The sequence below is a fragment of the Giraffa tippelskirchi genome, chromosome 3 (genome assembly GCF_054371585.1).
Source record: "Giraffa tippelskirchi isolate mGirTip1 chromosome 3, T2T-mGirTip1v1.2.pri, whole genome shotgun sequence".
NCBI lineage: Eukaryota > Metazoa > Chordata > Mammalia > Artiodactyla > Giraffidae > Giraffa > Giraffa tippelskirchi.
The window spans coordinates 99,489,506-99,509,543 of NC_137277.1; the positions used below are offsets into that span (position 1 = coordinate 99,489,506).

At 44.8% G+C, this 20,038-nt stretch overlaps 1 protein-coding gene and 1 long non-coding RNA gene across 51 annotated transcripts in view; one reads left to right on the forward strand and one right to left on the reverse strand.

Annotated features, from left to right (window-relative positions):
- Positions 1–20,038, reverse strand: part of PKP4 (plakophilin 4) — a 253,827-nt gene that overhangs the window by 1,826 nt on the left and 231,963 nt on the right. For 15 of the 50 annotated variants that reach the window (XM_081582887.1, XM_081582884.1, XM_081582886.1 and 12 more), the window contains 7 exons: positions 18,915–19,106; positions 18,541–18,714; positions 13,556–13,706; positions 10,244–10,439; positions 6,261–6,345; positions 6,020–6,137; positions 1,690–1,763 (listed from right to left, as the gene is read on the reverse strand). In XM_081582887.1, the coding sequence (XP_081439013.1) occupies positions 1,690–1,763; positions 6,020–6,137; positions 6,261–6,345; positions 10,244–10,439; positions 13,556–13,706; positions 18,541–18,714; positions 18,915–19,106 (990 nt within the window). Of the gene's footprint in view, positions 1–1,689; positions 1,764–3,449; positions 3,579–6,015; positions 6,138–6,260; positions 6,346–10,243; positions 10,440–13,555; positions 13,707–18,540; positions 18,715–18,914; positions 19,107–20,038 lie in introns of all 50 variants that reach the window. The other 35 variants (XM_081582879.1, XM_081582878.1, XM_081582880.1 and 32 more) reach the window with 4 other exon arrangements.
- On the forward strand, positions 1,246–18,918 carry LOC145542939 (uncharacterized). The gene is made up of 4 exons (XR_014080279.1): positions 1,246–1,600; positions 12,262–12,383; positions 13,531–13,723; positions 18,365–18,918. It is a non-coding gene; the product is annotated as an uncharacterized LOC145542939 (long non-coding RNA).

A 20,038-nucleotide genomic window follows, 5' to 3' on the forward strand; every position in this document is an offset into this window, starting at 1 on the left:
CCTGCTTTATATTTTTAAAGCAATATTCAGTGTTTGTGAATTTATCGTTGAACGTTTTCCTGGTGCACACTGTATGTTTACTAGTGGACTGGAAGGATTTTAAACTGTTTACAGGTGAGCTGGCAGTTGGCTCAAGTCCTGTCCTATGACTTCTAGAAGTCAGCGACTTGGGAGAACCCCAGATAGCCCCTGCTACCTCCTTCCTTCCTAGAGGCCGAGTTCTGTGCTCTGCTCTGGAAGAGCCTGTGACCTGTGACCTGGACATGTCTGGTGAAAGATGGCCTTTATTTTTGCTTTGACACAGGGGTACAGTTAGCACATCAAGAACCCAGTTAAAGGTTGGATTTTGGGGCTTCGGATTGCTGTATAATTGCAGAACCATCTTTGAAAACATTTATCTCAGAGATTGAGTCCATCCCTCACTTTTAAAAGAAATATGTAGTCCAGTGAACAAGTCACACTTTGGAAACCCTGCTGTGCTTTTAAACGAATAAGCAATCTCCAGGCAGGAGAGAAGTAAAATTAGAAGAGATATGTGAACAAATACAATTCAAAAGGAACAGACTTCCCTCAAGCCAGGGCTGATACTAACTTCATCTGTAAGGAAGCAAAGTGAAACACAGGTGGGCACCCACAGCCTGCCCTCATTTCCTTTTGTGCTGTCTATCTCTGACTTCACACTGATTTCTTCACATGTTTGGAGAAAAACTGTAATGGTTCTAATGTCTGTCTTTCCTCCTGATTATGCCCAAATTCCACCCCCGCCCTGCCTATAGCAAGGTGTTACAAATTTACCACATAGGGATCAACATCATATTCTGGAACTAAAGGCATTCTAATATTATAAGGATTTCAGAGCTAAATTTGCTTTTTAACTTAGAGTGATGATTCTGAGGATACTTCTCCTGACGAAAAAACTATAGCAAAGATTATGAGTAACTTGAGAGGTTCTTCTTCCATCTACAGGGAAAAGATATGGAAGGAGGTCTGGGAGCATCCTTATCTGCAGGGCAGGTTACAGGCTTGTTTGGGAATCCCCCAACTGCTGTGTTAATTGAAGGTAAGAGGAGAGATCAGATGACCCAGGTAGACATGGCATCAGACAGGACCAAAATGAATTTTAGGCCCCCATGAAAGCAGAGATTAAATGTTATAATCACTAGTTCCCTTTCTGCTGGGGAGTGAGGTCTACTCCTGTAGGGCTGAGTCCATTGTGACCTCTGAGCCTAAGACTCAAGTGTCTTCAAACCATGGAGGCCTAAATCGGAGGGAGCCATGAAGGTGGAGTAAGAGATGGAGGTACAAAAAAGAGAACAATGAGGTGAGAGGACGAAGTGTGCTTACTGATCTTTCCCCACCCAGAGAACAGAAGAGATTTTAGAGATTAAAAAAAAAAAAGTGGGAAAAGGAAACTGTTGGATAAAGAATAGGAGTTAAAGACTTCTCAGCTGGTTGCCATCAGTGGTATGGGGTTACCAATTCGGATATGCAAGGACAAGAGGCTACTGTAGAAGTGATTTGCTTAAACCACGGATGAGCTTCCAAGGAACAGAGATCCCCTGGGACAGCTCCCCGGCCCCGCCGAGTGGGCCCAGCTCAGGTAAGTCAACCGGCGCGGACCCGCGCGGACCCCTTACTGTGTTGATCCCTGCTAATCAGCCTTCTGTAAAAATGGTATTGCAAATTCACCTGTAGCCGTCTATTTTGTTCTCTTGCTGGTGAGGAATAGGAACTGATGTAAATTGGTGAAGGTTTGCTGGAGCCTGTAAGAAAATATTTTATGAAATTAAAACTAGTGCTCATTATCCGGTCCATTAGGTCATATGGACTCCCAGCGCTAGGGCTGGTGGTGTGCCCGACAGGCCCTGCCTTCCCGGCATGGCACAGCCCCAGACGGTTAGCAGCCTGGGTGCCCCGGATCAAGCCTGCTTGCCGCCTAACCCAGGGCTCTCAGGGGCTAGTGAATATGGCAAAAAGAGGCTGCGTGTTTCACCAAAAAGCAATGCCAATGCACAGATCCAAAAAGGATTCCTTTTCAACCTCTGGTCACTATGGGGAGCTCTTCCCACCTGTGCAGATGTCCGCTGGCTGCCTTTCTGAACAGCAGACTTGCTCCCAGAGCCCAGGAACACGGCTTTTCCAGGGCTCTTGAGCTTTGCCCCCACCCCTCAGATGGGGGAAGGGAACATAGCAGAACAAGCCCCATGCCCTCAGAACAGCCTTGATTCAAAATCCCAGGTCCTGCAAGGAGCAGGCACAGCCTGTGTTCTAAATGGCTGGCCACCTGGAAGCACAGGCTTGTGTCCGCCATATTTGAGTATGTCTTAAAAAGAACCTGGTAACCAGACAGCTGTCTTCAAGAGTCCACAGTAGACTCTGATGATGTCACTGGTTACCCTTCTAGTATTGTTAAGGATAGCAAAGATTTTTATTTTAATGAGGAAAATGAAACATATTTGAGGCAAATTAGTTTATTGAAGCAAGCAAAGAAGATACAGAAGGGCGCGCATGCTAAGGAGGCGATCTTTGAAATAAAGCAGGCTGCTGCAAACCTGAAGCAACAATGCACTTCAGTTGGTATGTGCATTTCCTCTGCAAAGAGCTTGGTGTTTGAAATGTAGCTGCAATTTTCTGAGCTATTAATTGCCATAGTAACAACAGTCGATTAGTAAATAGTCCTGTGAAATCACAATTTTAAAGACAACAGCACAACTGAGACTGCTCCCCCAGCAGTTGTTAAATTGCTACCAGCTTTTATTTCTTTTTAATAAATAGGTTTTTTTTTTGAGAAAGGAGGGTTTCCCCCCTTTTTGAAACCTCCAGAGCAGTTTCAATTTGCAAGATAGCTGAGAATGGAGATAGTATGAAATCTTGGTAACCCTTCAGGTTGGCATTCTTTAAATAAATTATATGCACGGCTTTCTGAATAGGACATAAAAATAATATTGTGCAACATCACTTTTGTTATTCTTAAAAAATAAATAATCACTCTGAGGAGAATCACATTATATATTTTGTTACTCATTCAAACTTTTCCACGAAAATGCAAATGGAATTGACCCCCATCCGCAGGTTTGAATGTATGAGTCGGTCCAGGAGATTGGCCCTGCCAAGTGTCACAGAGCACAGGTTTCTGGAACACACAGGGGAGTGGGGAGGAGGCAGGACAAAGGGCCTGCGCTGCAGGGGAGCCGGAAATGCTTTCTCCCTTGGATACAGTGCTCTTTTTATTTGTGGTCAGCAGACCACTGCCTCTGCTTGTTTTACTTAAAACAAGTGGGAAAGGCATCAGCCCCTGAAGCAGGAAGGAGATGGAGAGAGTGGACCATGGTTTGCTGCTGGGGGACCATCTCAAGGCAGGCAGAGGTTACCTCCCAGGCTGCCGTTCAAGTGCCTGGGGACACGCGGCTTTTCGAGATACTCTATCACACACCCGACTGGCATCTTACCAGGGTACAGGCCTCTGTGTGTGGCATCCCCTTGGCTACTGTAATACTGCATAGGTGGCTGGGTCCTATCGTATTCAGAGCGAGGGTCTCTGACTCCTAACAGTGCTGGTGAGGAAGAGGTGCTGCCGACTGAAGGGACAGGCGAGAGGAGGAGGGGGAGAGAGAGGAGAAGAAAGAGAAATCAGATTGTCAGTGTCTCTAAGAAGTCCTTTCTGGAAGAACAAAGGTCAATAATTAGACGTGGCCAGCACTAAAGTCAGCTCTTAGAGGTGCTGAGAGCTGGAGGACAGCCAACTCCGGGTCCCTGGATGGTGGCCTGCAGACCGGCCACTGCGACGATCAGTGCTGTCAATCCCGGAGATCGCTGGGGAGCCCGGCACGGTACGGGGGTCGTGCAGTTTTCCCACTGAGATGGCGGGTCTCAATGACCTGCTTAGGTCTTTGAGACTAATGCAAGAGTTATGTTTGCTGTTTTATGATCTCAGTTCAGTCACTCGTGACACACCCATCTATTATCCTTAATGTATAGCTCTTCAGTAAATAGATGTTTTATGGCATGTTTTGATTTCTGATGATTTAAAAAATATCTGCATCTCTACATGTGTTTGAATAAGAGTGCCCAGGCCATGAAATTTATAATTCCTTTTATGGTGATCAGCTGTCAGGGAAATTATAAGCTCAGTAAGCCCTGCTCATCAAGAAGCTCAGGATGCTGAGAAGCCCATCTTCACGAAGGTCCAGCTTTTTTATCCAGCTGGAGCCAAACGTTTCATAACATATCTACCCTTGGGTATCCTGTGGGACATTTTCGCACAGAAGGAAAACACTGCACATCTTCTTTTTCTCATTAAGGAATCATCTTGCTTGCATTGAAGTGTCTTACAATTAAGAGTGGTCACTTATTCACTGGACCCACTAGAGAGCAGCAGCCCCCAGACCTGCCCCTGGTGGTTTTACATGCATTAATGCTTTCAGAGGAAGACTGATAGCAAAATATCTTCCCTAGAAAATATTTTGAACATGGGCAGTATCCATGTGCTTCTCATCCTACTTTCTAGAAGGTAGGTAGACATCCCCACCTGCCTCCCATTATTATCAATATGTCAGCAAGATCTAAAATGTGCCCATAAGCAGATATCACACTAGCCCCAAGGGATGGATGATCAGCCCTCAGAATAATTGGAGAAACAAGTGTGAATTATATCCTTCCTTCAAATGGAACTCAGAGAGGGACCTCGGAACTTGGATGGGGCTCTTCAGCACTGTCTAGTGTGGATATTTGCGTCCTCAAAACGAGTTCATTGCTTACCGACTACATCCTAATTTGTCTGAAATTACTCTTTTGCCTGCACTCATGCCTTTCGTTAAGCAACCAGCTCTCCCACTTGCCCTGGCACCACTCTCCCCAAGTTCCCTAACGAATCCTGAGCATTTTTATAAAGCAGGACAGCCTCAGGCTATACCTGGGAGCCCAGCAAGAATGTGTCAAAACCCAAGGAGAGGTCTTTTTGAAGGAAAACAACTCATAATTTAAAAACTAAGATATAAATATATATCACTGCAGTAGGCGGAGATAATTTTTAAAAATTCCTGGTATAAGTGAAGACATCTAATTACGCGACAAGAACCCCCAGTCGTATATTAGTCTTTTTGGCCACATTTGTCCACAAGAGAAATAAGACTGCCAGCAGGAACACAATTGAATACAACAGATAATATTTATATGTCAGAAGGGGAGATTTAAAGCCAAATAAAAGATGTTTATTACTTTTCCTGTTTCATTTAGTTAAAAATTAAATTTACAGCACTGAATCAACTTGGTGGTAATACTCTGTTCTTACATGTGAAAAAAAAAAATTACTTTGAGTCTCAAAACATTCTTTCTACCAAATTAAACACCACTAATAAGTAGGTAGCGTGGTTGCCAAGACTCCCAACTTACAAATCATAGGCAATCCCTGTAAAGCCACCTACAAGGCCTGCCCATGAGCTGTGGATGCTGGGGTCTGGGTGCAGCCAGCAGATAGAGGCTTAACTGGTGAGAAGTAAGGTGCAGGGGGAGATCATTGTTCTCCCAGGGTCTAAAGGACTCTAAAAGTTTTCATCAAGAAAACTAAAAAAATCACTTTGGAAGAGATTTCAGACTTATGGCCAGCAGGCAGACAAAGGCAACCATTTTCAGGCACAAGCTAGTGGTTCTCAAAGTGTGTTCCTCCACTCTCCTATATCTGCGTCACCAGGCTGGCTTATGAAGTGCAGGTTCCCAGGCCCCTTGGCAAACCTAGTGAAGCAGAAGCTTGGGGGAACAGATGCTATGGAGGAGGCTGGGCCACTTTTGTGCACCCTAGTTGGTGTAAACTTTCATAAACCTTTAAAACGGGAGGAGGAGAGTGGGCTTGTTGTTTACAATAACATGTAATTCCTGAAGAAGGCTTTCAGTTTGAAGAGCAAACTCTCCTTCCCTGTGTTTGGAAGCGACAGACTTATCAGTGTGCATGCTCAATCTTCTCAGGATGGGAAACAACATTCTGTCACACGCTCTCACCTAGGAGGGGCGTTTACCCACTGACCTGACTGAATGACGGGTGACATCTGTTGGTTGGTGGTAGACAAGGAAGGATGCGATTTGAACCGGTCTCGCTCTAACGTTGACACAGGTGTAATAAAATGGTTCTGATTCCACCCATCCTGTGGAGTTAAAAGAGAAAAAGAAACCTCTCAAAATGAAAAATGACATTTCATGATAATAAATGATTACGACTGTGTGTGCTGATGAATGCTAATTATACTAGAGCTATTCTTGTAAGTTACCTTTTTATAAATGCTCCGGAGGTCCCGATATTGCCATAATGTATTCAAGACCTGGGCTGCTGCCTTCACCACTTTCAGAGATGATCTAGGGAAAGAGTGTGCATGTTAATGAACGTAGGCAGCACCGCCCCAGGCTCCACTTGAGAGACTCTGGCAGCAAAGTGGTGGCCATGAGGCCACCTCTCCAAGGACCAGGGCGGGGAGGAGGCTGCTGCTAGCAACCACCACCAAGGTGTGAGGGGCCCCTGGGAGTCTGTCAAGTTCAGGGCTGGCCAGATGTGGCAGGGACCAAATAAAGGCTCCCAGGCATTCAGCTGTGTGGTCAGAAGCTGTGGTTGGAATGGGCCCATGACTGCTGACCGTGACCACACATCCCAAGGGTCTGAGGACCCTGCCAAGTTGACTGAAATACCCCCTGAACCATTATTAGGCCTTGTTATAACTTTCTTATCATTTATACCTCTTTGTAAACACATGTGTCTGTGTGCTCTCATATTTGCTTTGGAAAATAAGGTCAGTTACTGCCTCTCCTCTCTGAAGACTCTGTTGAATATCAGTGCTGTATTCGAGCACCGCTGACCACAAGTCCAGGCAGTTCACCTCAGGAGCTGGTCCTCTCAGTCAGCGGCCTCACCATGAAGAGAAGCGGGGATGCAGCTTCCTGCCTCAGCAAAGGCCTTCAGAGCACCTCGTGAGGGGGGTTCAGGGGCCCTGAAGAGAACTGAACACCTCTGTCCTCAGACTTCATTTTGATATTGAAGATTTGATCTGATATCCTCTTCCATTCCTTATCTTCCCAACTAAACCCTCAGGACATGGGGGAAGAAGAGAGGTGAGCAGGCTGGTGGCACCTCCTCCATCTAGTCCATCACAGCAGAATCTGGGCTGTGATGATTCTGAGGCTTCAGCAGTGGGGTGGCATGTAGGCAAGTGCAGGGGCCTCACAATCTCAGTTCCCAGAGGTGAGTCAAGGGAAAACCTGGGTCAGACCCAACCACTCTAAGACTTTTTAAATTTAAAATTTCCAAAACAGACAACAGAGCAAGGAATACCCTAAAGAAGAGAATGCATAGGAAATTTCAGACACCTGTGATGGTCCTGCAAGGTCTCCACACCTCACAGCCACCCACTCTCAGCCGGGGTCTCACACTGCTGTTGCTGCTGCTATTGTTTTTCATCTTTAAACTCTGGGCAGCTGGGATCAGGTCAGGAAAGGCAGACCTCAGACCTGGCTCCAAGGACTACTCCGCAAACCTGACAGCAGGGGCGTGCTAGGTGCACACCTTGACACCAACAGCTAGGCCACATATTTTTAGAGACAGGTTCTCTGAGCAGAAACCTGACTCCTGAGAAAGCAAGGAAGTTTCTCTGCTCTCCCTTTGCAGCACCATTCCTGGATGCAATTATGTAGTCTCATCTCTAATTTCTCTCGTTCCATCTTCTCCTCAATATTGTTCAATTGGGCACGTCTCAATCCTAGTCCTACCTGGCTGAGCAGCACGTGTAATATGCGCTCACCTTCAAAACACTTTCTGCATGTGGCTTGCAAGGCACCAGGTGTGGCTGGGTCTCTTCTGAATGGTCTGGCTGCCCTTTCTTGGGCTCACTGCTGGCTCCTCATATCTCCTTGACCTCAAACCATGAGGGACACCAGAGCCCTCAGGCCTCTTCTCTTCTCTATCTACATCTCCTGTTGATCTCATCCCATTTGTCTTCTCTAAATATGCCATCTACACCCTATGACTCTCAAATTGATCCGCGGCCTGGATCTCTATCTTGAACTTGACTCGAGTATATTCCACTCCTGACAAGACCCTCACGTGGACATCGAATAGCCATCTCAAGTGTATCACATCCCAAACTCCGGTCCTCCCTGAAAACCTGTTGCTCCTGCCAGCTGACCCTTGTCGGTAAGTGGCAATTCCATCCCATGGTCTCTTTAGCCAAAGACCTCAGAGTCATCCTTGACACTTTCCTTCTTTCCTGCTGCTCATCTAATCCTTCAGTAAATCCCATTCACTGATTCTATTTTCCAACATGTCAGGATCAACCCCTTCTTCTCCACCTCAAGTCCTGTCACTGTTAGTCTCATTAGGAGTCAGGGGAGAAGAGTTTGTGGAGTCACTCTGATTACTTTCAGGGACATCAGATCATGTCTCTCCTCTGCTATACACTCTCCAATAGCTCCCAGTTTTGCTCAGAGTAAGTCAGAGTCCTCTGACACTGACCCACAGGCTCCTATACTTCTGGTTACTGTCCCTCCCCCTCTTCCCTGCTGACTTGCTCTGTTGTAGCCCCTCTGGCTTCCCGCTCTTCATCACACACACGGGTGCGCTTCCATCTCTGGGCACTTCCACTCGTTCCCTTTGCCCCCAAAGGCTCTTCCCTCCCTCCTCCAGGTCTGTGCTCAAGAAGCACCTTCTCTTTGAGGTCTTCTCGATGACTGTGTCTAAACTTGTGATACCCCCTCCTCACCCTGGCAAGCCCTATAACTATCCCTGATTTTACTACTTGCCACATGCTCAGCACCATCCACAGGCTAAATGTGCTGCTCACTCCACGGGAACCTCGTTTGCTCTGCCCAGGGAACGTACGCTGCCTGTGGGTAGGTGTGACCTGCACACCACTGTAGCACATGGCAGGTAGGCAGGGGACATACTTGGTGAGTGAATTGAAAGGAAAGTATGTTTATGTTCAGAAGAAAACTTGATTTGATCTAGGACTCTCTGAATCTCGTTTTGAAAAAAAAATTATACTTAAAAAATATATATACAACGATTTTGGCACTGTTTCAGCATTTCTGTAGTCTGCTCTTATGCCTTTCACAAATAAAGGGTATCTCACAAAATTCTACGAGCGCAAAATGCGATTTTGGTTCCTCTTATGGAAGAGGGGAGAGAAGGGAAGTTAGTGGAACAGGACCTTAGTTTTTTCTGTAATGTTTCATTTTCTTTGAAATAAAAAGGAGCGTGTGTGCACTTATTACTAATGAGATAAAAAAGATACATACATAAGAAAAAAAGGACTAAAAGGAAATATGGATAATGTTGATAGCTGTGGTTTCTGTGGAGTGAGACTATGCTTTGCTACGTTATTCTTATATTTTATCAACAGAAATATTTCAAAAGTATATACAATGTGACTTCTAGCACTGATGCTCAGCCAACTAATAAATGTTTATTAATTGGGGGCCAGGCTTTGTTCTAGACACTGAGGATGTAGCAGTGAATAAAAACACAAAGCGCCTGCTACTGCTGGCGTTAGATGCCAGAGGGGCCATAAATAAACCAGGGAAGTCACTGCCCTACAGGAGGAGATGGGGGGGCAGGGCATTTTACTACTGAAGTGGAAGTACTGTCCTGTGTGTCCTACACTTCCCACTTCCTTGAAGGATTCTCTGATCTGGTACTAAGGCAAATTCATAGTCACCACTATGGCTCTGTGACAAGAAACCTATTTTTGCCACCAATCCTTCTGATGCTTCATCACTTGGGTGTCACCCAGAAGTGATGTATGATCCAAGCCCAGGGCTCATCCTGAGGCCACACGTAGGCTCTGCTGCATGTGGTGATTTTAGTACTTTGTGGGAGCAAATAATCCCAGAACTGAGGATTCAGGAAGAAGTTCTTGCAGAACAGGTCCTGGAGCCTGGAGCAGAGCCAAATGCCTGAAGGAGATGGGTCTTTAGGTTTTCCTCCCCATGTCTGATTCTTCCAGGAGGCAGAATGACCACATGCGGCTTTAGGGACAGGACAATAGTAGGGCTAAGGGATGCTCCAAGAAAATAAAGAGCAGAAAAGGGGCCACATGACCACAAATACTTCTCCCAGCAAAATAGGTTTTAACTGCTTAGCTTATTGGCACGTAAGAAGTACAGAAATAAATACCTCCCAACAGGAAATGTATCCTTGACCAAAGCCCTTGTCACAGGGCCAACCCAAGAATGAGGGTCTGGGGCTGGCATCCCCTTGCAGCAGACTTGCCTGTCTCCTCTGCCCTTGGTGATGTTCACCAGCTTCTCTATGCCTCCCGAATCAGCCAGGGCCTTGGCGTTCTCCATATTCTTGCTGGTGACCTCGTGCAGGGCGCAGCAGATGGCCGCCACGGTCTCATCCGACAGCACGCTGGGGCCGGCACCACCTGGGAGCCGGTTGACCAGGTCTCTCATGGCGTATTTCCCTGCCCAGGACAAAAGAGTTCATTTGGATTCTGGAAGGGACCTTGTTTTTGTTATTATTATTATTGAAAAATTGTGACTGCATGGTCTCTTTAAGATAAAGCCTCAAAAGAGACAATAACAGGAAAGAAAAAAAATCCACAGTGAAGAAGGAAATGACAAACATTTTAACTGTAAGGGGCAGGTTAACATCACAGCCAGGCCACTTGGGGAATGATTGGTTTATAAAACTTTACTGCAAATTGCTAAAAGAAAATGTAAATCAGGGTATAAAACTGGTATACTAATCATGTTGCTTTAGTTTCCACTATTTTCATGAACAGTGAGAATAAAGGAATTATGATAGTAAATACTGTTCTCCATTCAATTCCTATGCATCACAATTACAACTTCCTCTTAAAGCTTTTAAAAACTTTTCTTTGAATAAGTTTTAAGCTGACCAAGTAAGGCTGCCAAAAATACTTCTCATGACATCTTTCTAGATCTCAACATGTAAACTGGGTAGTTACATATTTTCATCAAGTTGAGGGCTTATATGGCTGGTCTGACATCTGACATCAGCAACAACGTGGTTGTTTCTTTTAAAGAAAACACAAGTACAATTCTGGTATGAATATTATGAGTATGCTGTATGTCCCAGAAGTAATGTAATAATAAAGTTCCCAACAGGACAAGGCAGGGGAGCCCCCTTGCTCCTGAAGTATTTCCTTACAGACCCTCAATTTCCCTTACTCTTCTCCAAAATGGAATTATCTCGAGCTTTTCCCATTTCAACTACTGGCTGACAAACTGGAATAACTGCATCAGAGACAAAAGAAATTAACTAAAGTGCAAGTAAATATTTTCTTAGTTTTTTTCCCCATGCTAATAATTGAGTGGATGCTAAATGGGGTTTTTGTTGAAGACCTGTTTATATACAGCGGTAGGCAGGAGAAAATAGGGCCTGAATACAAGCTCCATGATTTACAGCATGTCAAGGGAAGACTTGAGCTTTACTCATAGAGAATATTGTTACCAAGAGTGGGAAAACAGTGATGACATCTTAAGCCAGAAGATAAATATGGTTTTTAGGAAAAGATGATAAGGTAACACTTGTGATTGTGAATACTTGTGAATGACCAGAAGGTCCGCAACATGTAATCTGTCATTTTGTTAAGACATAGTTTTAAACTGCACTCTGGAAGTTTGGGAGAAGGCTGCTCACTCCATCTGTGAGCAACCCTAGCAGTTCTCTCAGAGCTTGTGCCCCAGACAGCTGGCTTGGTCAGACTCAGGTGAATATGCAGGAACTTTTGTGAACTCACAAAACTCTGTTTCCTCGTGAAGAAAAGTCTCTGGAGACTGAGTTCACTGCTAGTGCTGGACGTGAGGAAAGAGTGAAGGGAGTGGTTCTTAGGAACAGAAATGCTGGGTAAATCAGAGTCAGACACTGAATCCGGGAGGGGCTCAGACTGCCTAGCGAGGAAGGGATCGTCATGGGGAAACAAGAAAAAGTGACTCCTGAGTAAATAACGCTGGGTAAAATAAAGCTCATCAGTGGAGGGCGAAAATGCTCACTGAAGTTTAAAAGGGGGTGAGGAACTCACAAAAACACAGGGAGGCACCGAGAGAAGGCCAGGCCCTGGATGCACACTGGTTCTCCCCACAGGTCTTGGCTCTCATGCAACTGGCCAGCACCCTCTACTCTCCCACTCTCCTCCACGTGGAATGACAGGCCGCGAGACGTCTGTGGCCAACCCTTTATTTTTTAGCAGTAAGAACTCCCAAACTATAAATTCAAATAATATAGATGTAACAGAAATAACTTAAAAAATCTCTCTTTAGGGACCTAGAGGATTTCTCTCAAGGAAATGTGGGAACTAAGAGCTATAAACACATCTACTGGAATCAGGCACGAGTTGGGAGTATGAACAGGCTGTGGAAGAAGCTCTTTTCCTCTCTGTGAGGTACAGTTTGGCTCCATGGAGGAATGGTGTTTTAAGAACAGGATAATCCAGGCAATGACTTAAAATAGCACTGCTGTCAGGCACTGTGTGAGGGGCCATAGAGAATTCTCACAGCCACTCTGTAAGGTAAACCTTCTGGCCCCTGTTCCTTTCCTCTCTCCCTGTCTCTCCTGGCAGGGGTATTTTAAAGAGTTCAATAAACACTCACTAATCCACATAAGGTCTTGTCTAATTTCTCCTCCTCCTCCCCTGACCCGTCACCAGCTATGGGTCTGGCGTGGAGCGTGCATTTTCACAGCAAGTCCATTGTGAGGAGAGCTGGCATGGGCAGCTTCCTTTCAGAGATGGAAACCAAGGAGGAGTTTTCAACTGAGATGAAGGAATGGAGCCTGGTGGGCTCAATGGACACCCCAGGTTACATAGCCAGTGAGCAGTGGATCCAGGGTTTAACTTGAGGTCCACTGGAGGGTCTCTGATCTTTTCTGTATGCCATACTCTGCTTGGGATGTGGCCATCCCTAGGAGGCAAGCAAGGTAAGCTGCCAAGAGTGCAGAACTTTGAAGAGGAGCTGATTCTCAAGTTCATGCAAGTGCTAGCCACATCTGAATTGACTTAAGGGTGAATGCCTCCTAGAATTTTCTACCCTATATGCCTCATTTGCCTTTCCCTCATCCTGACCCTGCCCTGGGGTCAGGCTTTGGGGCAGTGGCTTTGTTTTGGTGTGAGCACTTACACAGATCTGAGAAGGAAAAGCTATAAAACATTCATGTGATTTCTTTTTAAAATTTAGAACATGGTAGTATCAGTGAATTAGCAGATATAAGTCTCAAAAACCAGAAAAGTGAGAGCCAAACCTTTTTTTCTGTTGTTTAAGAAATGAACCTCTCTTGGGAAACAGTCACACCAAATCTATCAAGTAGCTTTGTAATGTATGACTAGAATTGCTAGCTTTTCTGAACACTTACCTTCTGGATCAATGTTTAATTAATAAGCCTGCCTCTCGCTGAAAAGGAGTGGTCAGAAAGGAGAGACACAAGGGTGCCAAATACACCAAGAAACCAGGGACTAGGATTCAGTTGCTAATCATTTTAAATGTCATATTTTTATAAATCAAAAGAGTTTTATAAATGCTATCGTTTCTCTTTAGAGTTCATCAGGTCACCAGAACATACCTATGAGCTCCTTGTTGCGAACATCTAGGGCCATATTCCTCAAGGCAGTGGCCACAGAAGAAACAACTCTATCATTATCCATTCTCAGAAGCTCTACAAGGATGGGGAGCCCTTTTTCTTTGCGGACGGCCGCTCGGATATATGCTGCAAACTAGGAAACAAAACAAGGTAATAAGCAATATGAAACAGAGTGCAACTCTCAGGCATTACTGTCACCTAAGAAAGATGTTTTCAAAAGATGAACTAATAGATTAAATGTTTTCTTTCCAACTGGAGATTAAATCTGTGATGCTAGTCATGAGAAAACCAGTTTGGGAAAAAGATAAGCTAAGATGACTGATTTAAAAAGAAATCCCAAAGCCTGAAAACCTCAAACCACCATCTGGCAGATATTTTTGTGCAGAAAAGAGAAGGCAGTGATTACTTTCTACTTCAGCTACATAAACATGATTAAGGACGGATGGCGTGTCTTCTCTGCAGTTGGCCCCATGCCAGGTCCAGAGGCTATAAATAGGATGGCAGAGCTGTTAACTGATCGGTGCACATTAAAGGAGAACCTGTCTCTATCCAGTCATCGTTTCCCTGTATTCTCTGCAACAATATTTACAGTTTAGTAACCCTTCAAAGAAATTGCTTGGGAAAAAATCCCTTGCCTTGGAAGAAAAGGAACTCTCCAGGAACACTGAGCATCATAATTCATACACACTGATGAAAAAGTAAGTATATCTGTGCACAAAATGCTTTATCATTCAAGATCAGTTAGCTTCTGCTGCTGCTTTTTTAAAATCCACAGTCAAAAACTTCTTTCGTGATTAAGAGGCAAGTCTGTACAGTGAGTCAGTTTGGGCACCACATGAATTGGAAATGAACACGAAGTCATCAAGGAAACAAACAGAAAAAGTAACATTTGAAAATGGGTCTTTAATCTTGTTTTGAGCTTTCACTGACATTTTTACCAATACAAACTATCGTTCAAAATTTAGGATAATTGAAAAATGTTGCTTATAAAACATTTTAATACTTTCCTGCTGTGGTCAAGACACAAGGACAAAGATCTGCCAGCCCCTTGTATTATTTTCAACATGAAAATACGTGACTGACGCTTCTTTAATATCAACAGAATGGATTTTTAAAAAACATAAATAAAAGGAAAAGCTGCATTTCAAAGATCCTATTAGCTTTCTTCAGGTGAAGTCAATACTCCTGTTTTCTAAATCAAATGAAATCTGCAGGGGAGACATAATACACAACTTGTTATCGGGTAAAGGACTTGGGCAGCTTTGGCAACTTCTCCCTCTGAAACCTGCAAGGACAGAACCAATGCCTGTCTCTCTTGGAGGCAACTGGCTCAGTTTACCTCGAGTGCCTCCCTTTCAGAACATTACCACCCTTACCACTCCCAAAACAGCTTCTGACTTGCTCACATCTCTCACCATGACTATATTGTTTTCTTAATGAGAGTCCAATGTTTTGTTTTTTTTTTAATAGATTTATTTATTTTCAGTTCAGTTCAGTCGCTCAGTCGTGTCCAACTCTTTGCGACCCCATGAATTGCAGCACGCCAGGCCTCTCTGTCCATCACCAACTCCTGGAGTCTACCCAAACCCATGTCCATCGAGTCGGTGATGCCATCCAACCATCTCATCCTCTGTCGTCCCCTTCTCCTCCCGCCCCCAATCCTACCCAGCATTAGGGTCTTTTCCAATGTGTCAACCCTTCGCACGAGGTGCCCAAAGTATTGGAGTTTCAGCTTCAACATCAGACGTTCCAATGAACACCCAGGATTGATCTCTTTTAGGATGGATTGATCGGAACTCCTTGCAGTCCAAGGGACTCTTAAGAGTCTTCTCCAACACCACAGTTCAAAAGCATCAATTCTGCGGCGCTCAGCTTTCTTCACCGTCCAACTCTCACATCCATACATGACCACTGGAAAAACCATAGCCTTGACTAGACGGACTTTTGTTGGCAAAGTAATGTCTCTGCTTTTAAATATGCTATCTAGGTTGGTCATAACCTTCCTTCCAAGGAGTAAGCGTCTTTTAATTTCATGGCTGCAATCACCATCAGCAGTGATTTTGGAGCCCCAAAAAATAAAGTCTGACACTGTTTCCACTGTTTCCCCATCTATTTGCCGTGAACTGTTGGGACCAGATGCCATGATCTTAGTTTTCTGAACGTTGAGCTTTAAGCCAACTTTTTCACTCTCCTCTTTCAGCTTCATCAAGAGGCTCTTTAGTTCTTCTTCACTTTCTGCCATAAGGGTGGTGTCACCCACATATCTGAGGTTATTGATATTTCTCCCGGCAATCTTGATTCCAGCTTGTGTTTCTTCCACCTCAGCGTTTCTCACGATGTACTCTGCATATAAGTGAAATAAGCAGGGTGACAATATACAGCCTTGACGTACTCCTTTTCCTATTTGGAACTAGTCTGTTGTTCCATGTCCAGTTCTAACTGTTGCTTCCTGACCTGCATACAGGTTTCTCAAGAGACAGGTCAGATGGTCTGGTATTCCCATCTCTTTCAGAATTTTCCACAGTTTATTGTGATCCACACAGTCAAAGGCTTTGGCATAGTCAATAAAGCAGAAATAGATGTTTTTCTGGAATTCTCTTGCTTTTTCGATGATCCAGAGGATATTGGCAATTTGATCTCTGGTTCCTCTGCCTTTTCTAAAACCAGCTTGAACATCTGGAAGTTCACGGTTCACGTATTGCTGAAGCCTGGCTTGGAGAATTTTGAGCATTACTTTACTAGCATGTGAGATGAGTGCAATTGTGTGGTAGTTTGAGCATTCTTTGGCATTGCCTTTCTTTGGGATTGGAACGAAGACTGACCTCTTCCAGTCCTGTGGCCACTGCTGAGTTTTCCAGATTTGCTGGCATATCGAGTGCAGCACTTTCACAGCATCACCTCTGAGGATTTGAAATAGCTCAACTGGAATTCCATCACCTATATTATTTATTTTAGTTGGGGGCTAATTACTTTACAATATTGTAGTAGTTTTTGCCATACATTGACATGAATCAGCCATGGGTTTACATGTGTTCCCCATCCTGAACCCCCCTCCCACCTCCCTCCCCATCCCATCCCTCTGGGTCATCCCATTGCCCCAGCCCTGAGCATTTGTCTCATGCATCGAAACTGGAATGGTGTTCTGTTTCACAAATGATAATATACATGTTTCAGTGCTATTCTCCCAGAACGTCCCACCCTTACCTTCTCCCTCAGAGTCCATAAGACTGTTCTATGCATCTGTGTCTCTTATTCTGTCTCGTTACCATCTGAAAGTCCAATGTTTTGATTTACTATTTTAGATACCTTTGAAATCCCTTCCATATAATATTTACATTTTAAATGACCCTGTCATTTAACTTCTATTCACTAAGGGTCCCAGAAAATAAAATTCTATAACTCAAATTATATCTATTTTAATTATTGTCTTTTTTAAAATCACCATATGATTCTCAGGTCATAAGAAGCTGGAGGTGAACACCATATCACCAACATAAATATTTACAAATACTTATGTGCTGGGCACTGTCCTTGGTCTTCCTCATTTATTATCTCATTTAATCCTTAAAACCACATAATGAGGTGGGTATTATTTCCATTTTACAGATGATGAACCTGAGGATAGAAAGATCTGAGGCCTCCAGCTAGTAAGGGAGGTAGGGCAGGATTCAAAGCCAGGGGTCTGGCTCCAGAGTCAGTACTTAGATGCTATTAGCACTTTTAATGTTTTTAATTAATTAATAGTTGATTTACAATGTTGTGCCAATCTCTGCTGTACAGCAAAGTGACTCAGTTATACACATATCAAGAACAATAACAAAAAAACCACAGTGGCTTAGCACTAGGCCTAATTATTTATATATAAGCACTAGAACAGCTGGCTGCATGCTAGCAATGCAATACTTTTCACTCTCATGGAAAAAAACAATGCACAGACAATTTCCGTTTTGAGAGGTGGTGATGGGAGGAAATAACCAAAAAAAAGCATTATAATAATTCTACTAAAGCATACTTGTTGGAAACTTCTAGAGGTTGAAATGTTTCAAGAAGGATTGTCTGAGACGTTGTCAGATGATATTTAAAAAGTTTTGAGAACTTGCTTATAGTGGTAACAGTAGGAGATCACCTTCAATTTTCCTAATTAAGTCACACATTTACCAGTGGAGGCAGAAACTCTGCCATACGTAGGTTCTGCAAGTATTAGAAAGGAACAATGGCCCAATCTCAGCTCTAATTCAGACCCTTGGCATCTCTCACCAGGCTCTCTAACAGAATCCCAGCCTCCATGGCTCTTGACTTCAAATTCACTCTTAGTGCAGCTGCAGACAGGATCCAACAGTGTCCACATCAGTCTGTCTATGTCGCCTGTCTGCTTAAACACTTTCAGTGGCCCCTCTGGTCTGAAGGTCAGGTTTTAGCTCCTGAAGCTTGGCCATGAGGCCTGGTTATGAGGGCCAGTTCCACCATGGGCACTCTTCGTCCCCCTGCACATCTCAGCCACCAGCCCGTAGCCTCCGCCCATGACATCCTCACTGTGAGGGCTCTTGTACCCTCTTGTCCCTTTATCTGGAAAGCTCCCTCTACACTCAACCTCACACTGTGCAGGCTTCATCTGCTCATTCTTAAAGGTTCCACTTGGGCAGCACCACCCCCTCAGGAACTCTTCCCTACCTCCTGGAGTCCCTCCTTCCTTGCCTTTCCCTCACCAGGCTGGGTTAGAGGTCCTCTTCCAAGACCATGGAGCCTATACAACACTTACTCAATATGTCTGTTTTTCTCTTTTGCCTTCAGTTTCTCATGGGGAAGGGCTATGTCATATTCATCGTTGGATCCCCAGAGCCAACTGCAGTCTCCTCACTTTTTTCCTCCTACCCTTTACCAAGCTCTAAACACTTTCGTTCGTCCCTTTCCATTGAGCATGGCTGGTGTGACTGCATGGAGGTGTGGACGAGCAGAGGACACCCTACCTTCCAGTTTCCAGCAGAGAGGTTCTGGAGTGATCCGGCAGAGCCTTCCAAGGTGGCTGGGTTGGAACTTTCTGCTAGGAGGGTCAGATACGGTTTTACCACCGATGGGTGCCACAGCATCTCAACGCCTTTGGGGGACTTCGACAGTCCTGGGATAGGACCAACTCCATCCCACTGCAAGACAAAGAACATGCACTGGTGGAGGCAGAGTGAACACAGCATTCAACATCTGAAAACATTCCTTTCTGCTGGACTCAGCTAGAGCTATGCAGAAAAGCTGAATCATGAGAAAAAATTTTTTCTTGCCAAATATGTGATTTCTTACTCCCAGAGAAATGAAACTTTACGAGTTTCATGTCAAATAAAATGCTAACTTGATCCTCTTGTGGCGTCCTCTTTTTCTTCTTCTTCTTCTTCCCCCAGCAGCTTGGCTCCGAATCTTTGCTGGGAGACTCTTTTCCGAGTAAGTCATCCAATTCGTTCAGCCCCAGCAGCCGGGCCTGAGGCACCTCCAGCTCCAGCCGATATGACAGGTTCCTCAGGGTGCACACGCAGTTCTCCACGGTCTGAAACCCAACACGGCTCAGGGTTAAAGCCATCGTAGCATGTTAGTGCAAAATGCTTCTGTACCAAGTACCAGTGGTACTAAATAAATGTAGAATATGAAAGAGCTGTTTTTCACTGATGGGAACCTGCGATCTGAAGTTAGAACTCTGCTTCCAGACTGTTGGTGGGACCCCAAGCTCACAGAGTGTGCAGAGCCACCCGCAGTACAGCTGAGGATCTGATTTCACACTGAGTGAAATGTGCGGGGCTCTGGAGGGGAGAAAGCCCAAGGTTTCTGCTTCAGGGCTGCTGCAGTGGCAGAGGCCCCCAAATTTCCAGAACCCCACCCCTTGTCACAGCTGGGAACTCGCATCATGGCAGCAGGTGTGGCCAACCCCCTCTGGCACAGCCCCTCCCCCAAGTGCCATCTTTGCCCTCTTCTTCCATCTCCCACTCTCCCCTCCATCTGTGGAAAGTTCCACGATCTCTTTCATTCTACATTTTGTCTTCTGTACTTCGTCTTTTGCCCCCCAAAGGCTCTATCACACCTCTAACTGGGAGGCCAACTGTCTATTCAACAAAGAGTGTCAAAAACCAAGTTCAGTTTTGCCACGCAAGCTCTCCCCTTCCAGTTTGTTTACTCCTCTTAGTATCATCTGCAGATCTTTTGGTTCAATGAAGCTCAAATGAAAACCTGGCTGTCACTTTGAAGTCTCCCCTACCTCCTCCCAAGCCTACCACTCATTCTTTTCTTTGGCAGACCCTTATTTTCAAACCCAGGCCTGCTTGTGGCTTCTCTTTGTCTAGCCCAATCTGAACAATACATGACTGGCCTGCCTTGGGATTCTTGACACATTTAGTCCCTCTTTCCTGTTTCTTCCTACCTTCCCCAGCCTCTGATGCCAGTGCAGACCCTGGATGATGAGCAGAATGCCTTGTACAAGGGCCGGGA